Below are 10,738 nucleotides of genomic sequence, written 5' to 3'. Positions count from 1 at the left end.
ACCACATAAGCAAAAAGAAAAAAGCCAGAAGTGGCACTGTGGCTCAAGTGGTAGAGCGCTAGCCTTGAGCTGAAGAGCTGAAGGACAGCGCCCAGGCCCACAGTTCAGGCCCCACGACCGGACCCAAAAAAAAAAAAAAAGAGTGAGCCAAGCAGATACCAGGACAAGAAGAATTCATCAGAGTAAAGGCCTTTAGATACAAGTGCCTATAATGCATTTGACAAACAGAGAAGAAGCCAGAATGAACAAGAGCAGGAAGAAAGCAGAGAGGCAACAGGGGCCAGTCCTTGTGAGAAACGAAGAACAGAAAGTTTGGGCTTTCACTGATGGGGAATAAAGAATATGAAAATGTAACTAGAAAAACTGAGGGTAAGCTGGGCGCTGGTGGCTCATGCCTGTAATCCTAGGTTCAAAGCCAGCCCAGGCAGGAAAGTCTATGAGACTCTTATCTCCAAGAAACAGCCAGAAAACTGGGCCTCACGATTGACAAAAGAAAGAAAGAAAGAAAGAAAGGGAGAGAGAGAAAGAGAAAGAAAGAGATAAAGAAAGAGAGAGAGAAAAAGAGAGAGAGGGAGGGAAAGGAAAGGAGAAGGAGAAGGAGAAGGAAGAAGGAAGGGAAGGAAGGAGGGAGGGAAGGAAGGAGGGAGGGAAGGAAGGAAGAAGAAAGCTGGATCAAGGGTATAAGTGGGGTTGGGAGGATGGGAAAGAGTAATAGAAGGGGTGACACTGAGCAAGATCTATTGTGCTCATGACCAGACATGTTAAAATGAAACCCCTTTGGTACAACAACTACTTAAAGCGAATTTGAAAAGTTAAAAAAAAACTTAAAACCTAAAAAATTAAAAAGAACATTCTGCCTGGTTCTAGAGGCATGCACTGAAAGTACTTTAAAAGAAAAAAATGACATTTGCTTTTTGTCCTGGTTTATCTTTAAGTAATTGTATGGAGACTTGTGGGGGATTTTTTAAAGCTGCATTTGGCAGAAACTATTTCTCTCCATGAAGATTGTATATACCTGCGCCATTAGCAACCCCCAGCCACCACAAAAGTGCAGGGGCCACAGGTGATGGGAATAAAGCATCTATATCAACCTATTCCAAAGTTCAGGAACTGGGGTCAAAGGTGCAGAACAAACTGAATGTCCAAATGATTAAGACTGTAGGCAGTTTTGACTGGTAAAAGGTAGTTAGGGCTATATGAGGAGAAAAGAAGGCCATTAAGAATCAAAGATCTACTGTTCCTCATCAAAATGACAGCAAGGATGAGGATGAAAAGTTTATAATTGAACTGATGCTCCTGGAAAGGAGCTTGTGAAAACTAAATATAAAATCAATTGCAGGAGTTCTTTGACTGAGACGTCTCATGGCTACAGAAAGGTCTGTCATCTTTCCAGGCTCCATGCAAACATGAGATGGATATAGGTGAATGTGAAAGCATTTTTCAGAGAAAAGAAAAGGTTTATGAGTCTCAACTTACTCAAAATTACAGTAATTTCTTAGCATATTTCATTCAGTAGTTATTAGTTGAAAAAATTAAAAAGCATATGGTCCTTCCTGGATAAAGACGATATAAATACAAACTTGGTGAGACATAAATGCTCAGTCTGCAGTAATCTTTCTGAACCAATCTAGCAAATTGTTTCCTTGGAAATATGTGTTTACTCAGGACAAAGTAAAGTGCAATACATAATAAGAATTTTAAAGAAGTACAAGATTTATCCTTTATCTTGGGAATTATATCTCATATCTATTAGAAAAATGATTGCATACCAGCAATGTTTTTTCAACGAACACTATGAGTACCAAACCAAGTAGTAGTAAGGTGTGTTTTATGTCATAAGCTACAACAGAAATTGAGAGAGATGGAGCCAAGCCAAGCTTGGGCATATGCTCCCCAGAGTTCATCGTGGACTCTGGAATCAATCTGTTGCAGTAAATCCCCACATCCACCCCTTAGGGACCTTTAATAACTGATTTCTTTATGTCTCTGTGTCTCCATCCAGTCATTGAAAGGACTGTGTGACACAATAAATGTAAAATGTTTAGATCATTGCAGAACATGTAACTACTGCCCAATAAATGATTTTGCCCTAATTCCTTTACTTATAACATATATTACTCCAGGAGTCTTTTAGATGCTCTTGAAACATAGCAGTGGGAGCTTAGGCACATTTAGACGATTCTCCTTGGGCCACCCAGAAAGCTGCCCCAATACCTTCAAGAAAGGGCTTTGACAGAGGCCTTTGCTCCCCACTTATTCTAGTATACATCAAAATATTCATAGCCTATCTTTTTCTCAAGTGATTGCTTAAATGAGGCCTGTGGATCCTTGCCAAAAGGAAAAGAAATACAAAGACAGCATTGAGTGTAATGTGTCCCAGGGCTGAAAACAAAGACAAAGTGTTAAGTGTTTGTTTTCTTTGTTTCAGGCAATCCAGATCATAATTGGAGTGATGCACATTGGTTTTGGGACTATTCTAGGTTTGCTGGCCATCACCGATAGTAACAATCTACTGGGCTTTGCTTCTCTTACTTTTCTCAGTGGATACCCATTCTGGGGTGGACTGTGTGTGAGTAGATTGCTGAGAAAACTCTCCCTATAAAGTACCACTATTTCCTTGCAGGATGTACACTGGTGGCTCATGCCTATAATTCTACACACTCAGGAGGCTGAGATCTAAGGGTCATAGTTCAAAGCTAGTCTGGGCAGGAAAGCCCATAAGAATCTAATCTCCAAAACCCAGCACCCAGGACCCAAGTATAAGCCCCATGACCAGCCCTCTCCACCCCTCAAAAATGTAGGCAATTACAGGAAGAGATGACCAAGCATAAATCACAGAACAGAGATCTTGACAGGAGAAAAGAGTTCCTAAAGTGCACAAAACTAAGAAGAAAACAGGAAATCAAAGACATATCCCTGAGTTCCTCTAGAAAATGGAGATAGATGAGGCAATTTAAACAACAGACAAACTGAAGTTCCACTTAAAGATAAATTTAGACCAACTCTTGTTCCATATAAAGTTAAATTTCCAAGCCCATTCTGTGAACACACCATTTCACCAAGAAATCTGTCTATTTCTACAGTTCATTATTTCTGGCTCTCTCTCTGTATCAGCATCCAAGGAATTTTCCCCTTGTCTGGTAAGTAAGAATGTTTCTACTTTTTAAACTCCTTTAAAGATTAATTTGATTTCTGGAGAGATAAATTGAGAAGGTAGACTCAGAAAGTGTGGCTGAGAGTACTTTGCTCAAAGTATTTGTCAGTTGACACTACGGTGCTGGGGGTAGAGTGGGGAGTTGTCCATAAATTCACCACACAGAAATGGCAGAGTCCACGTCCTTACTGGAACTCCCAAAGGTAGGGAGCTGTAAAGATAAGGATTGTTAGGGCTGGGAAGGTGGCTCAGTGGTAGAGCGCTTGCCTTGCATGCTTGAGGCCCTGTGTTCGATTCCTCAGCACCACATAAGCAAAAAGAAAAAAAAGCCAGAAGTGGCGCTGTGGCTCAAGTGGTAGAGCTCTAGCCTTGAGCTGAAGAGCTGAGGGACAGTGCCCAGGCCCAGAGTTCAGGCCCCACAACTGGATCCAAAAAAAAAAAGATAAGGATTGTTAAAGCTTTAAGGCAAAAGCTTCCTGGTTCAATGGGGTCACATTACATTCAGGAAAGTCCAAAGAAGAATCTAGGAATCACCTACTCTCCTCTTTAGTGACCGTGGCTCTGGTACTCACTTGCTATTTCTTAGCTATGTCTTGCATGTCTAATGTTTATTTGTAAATAGCCACTATTCTTCATCAGGTTGGGTTTTGATGGGAAATTTTTTAAGCATCTACCTAGAACATGAGAAGAGCTTATAAAATCAGAGTGGAGATAGCACTCCATGTGTTGCAATTTCCTGGTTTAAATTAACACCAAAAGAAGTAACATGATTTGCCATAGCAGAAATGGTTTAAAGAGTACAAAAATTTCAATAAATGTCATTTTATATGATCATATGCACATAGCTATTGAGCTTTTGTGATCCTCTCCTAAGAATATCCTCCTTTGGTCTCAACGTATGAATATCTAATGTATGAATATCTAGGTAACTCCAAGAAATGGGAACAAAGGGTTTTTTTCCCTTGGTTGCTATATTTTTGTTTTCTGTACCTTTTGTCTTGTTTTAGAGAGAGGAAGGGAGAAGGGGAGTACTACACACTAAACACTACATTGAAAATGAACTATACAACTTGTGGAGGGAAGACAGGAGAGAAAACTTGGGAGAGAGCAAGGGAAGGAGTGATACTGTTCTAAAAGAAATGTACTCATTACCTGACTTATATAATCATAACCCTTCTGTATATCACCATTACAATAACAATTTTTTTCATTTAAAAAAAGAATATAAAAGTTTAAGCACAAGAGGAAAGAATAGAGAAATGGAAACACAGTACCATACTTCTCTGGCTCTTCCCAACAAAACTAAAGTTACATTTTAAAAGCCTAATTCAAAAAATAAAAAGCTTCATTCCAATTAGCCACCCATACTATCATCCAAAAACAAAATAAAGCGTCTTTTTCTTAACCTTTAATAGTTTTTTTTTCCCCTGAAACTGAGATTGTCCAATAGTAGACTCACTCCTCTGGCAAAAGTTGAGCACTGAGGGGTTCTAAAAGCAATTTTTCTATGAGCCTTTTAAAGGTCTTCAGGAACTACCATGGCACTCCAAAGCAGCGGCACATTCTAAGGATTCTAACAGTGCTATCCCTAAGCAAATCAGCAGAGGACTTAGTTTCACAATTCTTCAGCCATATCTCCTAATCTAACTGTAAAAGCTGGAGAAAGTTTTGTATTCTGCCCATGTATCTCTCTACCCATGAAAGCCTAAAAATCTTCTTTTATATTTGGAGATCCTCACTTAGTCCCTAGAGAAACTTCAGGGTTTCCGGTACTCTTTAACTCTACCTGCAAAAATTGTGTATGTGTGAAATTCTTTCCCATTTGTAAAATTAGATGCTAAAATTCATACAATGGCCATAAGAATTTAAATGTAACAGTGTACTCTTAAAAAAATCTAACAGACTTGTTGAAGAATAACACCCACCAAAAGCTTATTTACTCTTGTTCTTATCTTGAAAAAGGAAGTAGAACTGTTATTGTACAAAAGGCTTTTTAATATATTAGCTGTTTTGTATTAGTTACATTTTCTATGGATTGTTTAGAAAGACCCAGCATCTAGGCTAAAAACTTTAATTTTTGTGATAACTACACAGAAAGAAAAAAACATTCCAGCTTCAAAAACTTATTTTGAAATGTAAAAGATTAAAAACCATTAACTATGGTTGCTTTTTATTCCACTTAATTTCATTTATCTTCTATATAACTTACTGTCTCTTGTCTCCAATAGATAAAGGGCAGTCTAGGAATGAACATTGTCAGTTCTATCTTCACCATCTTTGGCATAATTCTTTTTTTGGTGGATCTGATCATCAATGGAGTAGATAACCAAGCCTTCTCGGCCGTGGTAAGTATTATATATAATCCACCATGAGAAGTAGTCTGTTCTTTATTTCCTAATACTCTACAAGCAACTCCGGTGGGAAATACTCTATTTCTATTCCAGTCCTGCCACTAGAAATGTGATTGCTAGGCTCTAAAGTGAGAGAATGCCTTTCACATATGGACAAGGACAGATAGAGCATCCTGCAACCCTTCTCACTGTTACTACATATACAATGGGGAGGGGGGCTTGGATCCACCTCTGGAGACTATCCAGCTATTATTCTCCAACAGTTAGGAATCCATATGCATACATCTGTCAAGTTCCTGAGTAAGAATAGAGTGATTTTTAGAATAAGAATAGCGAGGGGAAAATGGAAGTAAAGAAGGCATCCAGGTTTCACTAGAGAAGCTGAGAATATGATGCAATTGCAAAATGTGTCTCTGATAGTGCTCAGAATAGAATCATACATCCATTAATATCAAATAGGCCAAGCAAGGATTCTGACCCCAGGAAGAAATGGATACTTAGAGGGCTGAGATGCTTGCTATCTGTAAAGAATACAGAAGGTGGTCTCTCAGACATCAACTTCCGTCTTTAGTCTGAGAACAAAGGGAAGCTGCAGAGGAAGTTTGTTTAATGTTGTTTTGTTTCTATTACTTTACAAAAGGCAAACTGGCATTCAATTTTTCAACTAACCATAAAGGCAAATAAAAAAAGAAATGTTCAGTTAGCAGGGTATGGTATGACCTACAATAGCATCCAATAGTACAGACTTTTTCTTAAAATGAAAAACAGTAGGGAACATTTCTCACCTATTGAAGGAAAGTTCTTCCTGAACATATTGTGCTATTGACAGACTTAATAAAGAAATTAAATCAGAGTGATTAATATTGAAATACATGGAAGTTGTGTATGAAAATGGCATAAAGAAACTCAGTGAAACCTGTTGATTAAAGAAAATAAAAATGTGTAATATAAGACAGATGTAGAGTCCCTTAGACAAATAGCCCCTTGTTAAAATATGATATATAAACAAATAATTATTTAAATTTTAAACAGAAAAACATAGGAGGTAACAATGCTCAATAAGAAATGTACTCATTACCCTACTCATATAACTAACTCCTCTGAACAGCATCTTTACAATAAAATAAAAATTTTTGAAAAATAGATAATTACCTATAAACTAAGAAAAAATTATCTTGATTCATTCTCTATCAGTGAGGAGACAATAGAAAAATGTTTATAAAGTTTTGATAAAGGGGCTGGGAAGGTGGCTCAGTGGTAGAGTGCTTGCCTTGTATGCATGAGGCCCTCAGCACCACATAAGCAGAAAAAGCTGGAAGTGGCACTGTGGCTCAAGTAGTAGAGTGCTCACCTTGAGTTGAAGAGCTGAGGAACAGCGCCCAGGCCCAGAGTTCAGGCCCCATGCATGACCAGCCAAAAAAAAAAAAAAAAGTTTTGATAAAAGGAAATTGTGACTCGAGATTATCACATGTGACTCAAGATTATCAAAGAGGAGACAACAGAACAATGTTTATAACGTTTTGATGAAAAGAAAATTGTGACTCTAGATTATCTCCAATTAATACCAGAAAACTGGAAGTGGCACTGGGGCTCAAGTGGTAGACCACTTGCCTTGAGCTGAAGGGTACAGGGACAGCACCCATGACCAACAGAGAGAGAGAGAGAGAGAATATCCAGAACATTAAAAAAAATTCAGCCAGGTGCTAGTGGCTCACACCTATAATACTAGCTACTCAGGAGGCTGAGATTTGAGGATCATGGTTTTAAACCAAGTTGAGCACAAAAGTTCATGAGACTCTTATCTCCAATTAACCACCAAAAAGCCAGAAGTAAAGCTGTGGCTTGAGTGGTAGAGGGGTAGCTTTGAGCACAAAAGCTCAAGGACAGCACCTCGTCTCTGAGTTCAAGCCCCAGGACTGAAGATAAAACTACTTTGTAATCCTGATATTTATGACTCCTGGGAATACACCCAAGAAACATGCAGTCAAGATACTGATATACCTGTGTTATTTATAGCATCACTATTCACAATGGCCAAAGTATGGAATCAGCCTAGGTACACTCAAACTGATGAATAAAGAAAATCTGGGGGAGCCGGGCGCTGGTGGCTCACGCCTGTAATCCTAGCTACTCAGGAGGCTGAGATCTGAGGATCTCGGTTCAAAGCCAGCCCGGGCAGGAAAGACCGTGAGACTCCTATCTCCAATAAACCACCAGAAAACCGGAAGTGGCGCTGTAGCTCAAGTGGTAGAGCGCTCGCCTTGAGCTGAAGAGCTGAGGGACAGCACCCAGGCCCAGAGTTCAAGCCCCACAACCGACTAAAAAAAAAAAAAAAGAAAAGAAAATCTGGGGGAAAAGAGAGTGTGTGTATAAAGGAATAAAGTATCGTTCAGCCATAAAGAAGTACTCAGCCATCAAGAAAATTATGTTATATGCAAGAAAATAGATGGAATTAAAATTATGATGCTGATGTGATTTTTTTTGTTGCTTTGTATGGTCCTCCCCCACCACCCTGTTTTCACAGTATTTGATGTCAGTATAATTTGGGGAGAGGAAGGGGAAAAACAAAATGTTTAAATAGGGATAAAGATTGACCCATTGCAACAATGAGATGAACAAGACACTATGCTGAAAAAATGAACTTTACAATTTAGGTGGGGGGGGGGGTGTAGTTGTGGAGGAAAGAGGGAAGGATGGTAGGGGAAAAATAAAGGAGGAGGTAACAATGCTTGATAGGAAATGTACTCATTACCTTGCTCAAGTAACTGTAACCCCTCTGTACAGTATTTTTACAATAACATAAAAAATTTAAAAATTATGATGCTGAGTAAAATAAGCCAGACTGAGAAAGGCAAATATGTACTATTCTCTCTCATATATGGAATCTAATTCTTCAAAATGAATGTAAAACAGATTCTTTTCATGGGGTGGGGACTACCAGAAGGACAGAGGATGAAGAAAGGAATGGGTATTTTCAAAGCACTTTATACACATATATGAAAACAGTAGAAGAAACCTGTTGAATTTGTTACAAGAAGGGTAGGAGGGATTAGGAAGGGAATTTGACAGAGGGAATAGGTGTGATTGGAGCATATTGTGTGGCATATATGGAAATACATTTGTAGAACTAATATATACTAATAAAAATAGAGAGGACCAGAAAAGCATGGAGAAACTGTATAAATTGTTAGTAGGAAGCAGTAAATCACTGAAGTAGCCAACTAAGACTTAGCAGCTAAAACAATGACAGTTACAGAATTGAATGTAAGTATTTTAATGTTTCTTTTTTTTTGGTTGGTTGTGGGGCCTGAACTCTGGGCCTGGGCACTGTCCCTCAGCTCTTCAGCTCAAGGCTAGTTCTCTACCACTTGAGCCACAGCTCCACTTCTGGCTTTTTCTGTTTATGTGGTGGTGAGGAATTGAACCCAGGGTCTCATGCATGCAAGGCAAGCACTCTATCACTGGAGCCAACTTCCCAAGCCCTAATGTTTCATTTCTTAAATGTACAAAAATTTTACAATCATCAAAAACTCAGCTGAAAAGAGAGAAAAAAAGTTGATATAAAACTGTAAATCCCTTCACCCTTTTTCATAGAAAACCATCAATTTTGACTTCTTCATGGATTTCACAATCATGTTTTTTAGCTGACCAAACCTAACCTTTTTCTTCTTTGAAAATAATTATATACTTTCAAAATACAAAGTGCGATTCCATTCTTTTTCTTTTTTCTTTTTATTTATTTATTTTTGTCTGTCATGGGGCCTGAACTCTGGGCCTGGGCACTCACTGTACCTCGGCTCTTCAGCTCAAAGGTAGCACTTTACCACTTTAGTCACAACGCCACTTTCTGCTTATTTGGTGCTGAGGAATCAAACCCAGGGCCTCATGCATGCAAGGCAAGTACTCTACCACTGAGCCATATTCCCAGACCCATGATTTTTTTTTTTTTTGTCGGTTGTGGGGCTTGAACTCTGGGCCTGGCTCTGTCCCTGAGCTCTTCAGCTCAAGGTGAGGCTCTAGCACTTGAGCCACAGCACTACTTCTGGTTTTCTCATAGTTAATTGGAGATAAGAGTCTCACAGACTTTCCTGCCCAGGCTGGCTTTGAACTGTGCTCTTCATATCTCAGCCTCTTGATTACAGGCATGAGCCACCAGCGCCCGGCTGCCAAGATTCCATTCTTAAGAGAACGTTTCTTTCTTTCATTCTCCATTGCTTGCTCTCTCCTTCCTTGTTTCGCCATTCAGTCATGTTGCCTTTTCCTATGTCTATACAGAGGGAGATCCACAATAGTATGTCAATGTTAATTTTGGTCATTTCTAGGCAGTGATGCTTACAATGATTGCCTTCCATATTGGTGCTTTTTTTAATAGGCAAGTGTCATCTTATAAAAACAAGACACCATTGAAAAAATCTGTTCTTACATTTCTAAATAAAATGATCTGTTTCCCAAAAGGAAAGCTTTCTGATGTTTTAAAGGAACCTCAAAATAAATTTGTATCCCCTAAGATAAGCATGGAGTGAGCCAAATATGAGCAGCAGCACAATTTGATAGTATTTTTCAAGATAAATTTCTGAGTTCAGCTTTCTGGAAAAGGAATATCTTCTATGCTGCTGATTTTCTCCATCTTAGAGATCTGCATAGCATGTACCACAGCTCACTTTGCCAAGCAAGCAATCACGAATACCAACAGGGTGAGTTGGGCCTTTTTTCTGTAAAATAATCTGAATATGTGCTGAAGAAATGAAGACTTGCATTTCTGCTAAATCCTGCTGTGGGCTTATGAGATCATTATTTGTCCTTGACTTTGCTGGGGCAGAAAGACACTCAATGCATTGTAGTAAAGATGTTGCTTATTTTTGTTCCTTCCTTCTAGTCTGCCCTGGCTATTCCAAATATGTATGCAGCCAACCCCGTGACCCAGTCCTCACCAGCTCCTCCTCCCAGATTTGAAGACCACCCAGCTTATGCTCCTAGATAAAAAAGAAAGAAGAGAGCATGGTCCATAACTTCTCTACCTAAAACTACTTAGCTGACGCTAGGAGCGGCCGTTAGTGATATTACCCTAGCACCCTTCTCATCATGAAAAGATGAAAAACTGTGACTCTCTTAAAGTTAGAAACTTTTCTGTGCGTACTACCTTTTCCTCAATAAAATAGCCATTGGGAATATAAGACTCTTGTATTTTTATTGGTATATATTAACTGAGATTAATAGTAAGGGACGTCATTAC

At 38.9% G+C, this 10,738-nt stretch overlaps 1 protein-coding gene across 1 annotated transcript in view; it reads left to right on the top strand.

Moving 5' to 3' along the window:
* Positions 1-10,486, top strand: part of Ms4a12 (membrane-spanning 4-domains, subfamily A, member 12) — an 11,964-nt gene extending 1,478 nt beyond the window's left edge. The window contains exons 2-6 of the mRNA XM_013028997.1: positions 2,429-2,569; positions 3,084-3,140; positions 5,383-5,499; positions 10,089-10,199; positions 10,382-10,486. Coding sequence (XP_012884451.1) covers positions 2,429-2,569; positions 3,084-3,140; positions 5,383-5,499; positions 10,089-10,199; positions 10,382-10,486 — 531 coding nt within the window. The remainder of the gene's footprint in view (positions 1-2,428; positions 2,570-3,083; positions 3,141-5,382; positions 5,500-10,088; positions 10,200-10,381) is intronic.
* The last annotated feature ends 252 nt before the right edge of the window (positions 10,487-10,738 follow it).

This window comes from Dipodomys ordii, unplaced genomic scaffold, assembly GCF_000151885.1.
Source record: "Dipodomys ordii isolate 6190 unplaced genomic scaffold, Dord_2.0 Scaffold117, whole genome shotgun sequence".
Classification (NCBI taxonomy): Eukaryota; Metazoa; Chordata; class Mammalia; order Rodentia; family Heteromyidae; genus Dipodomys; species Dipodomys ordii.
This window is presented reverse-complemented; position numbering and strand designations above follow the sequence as displayed.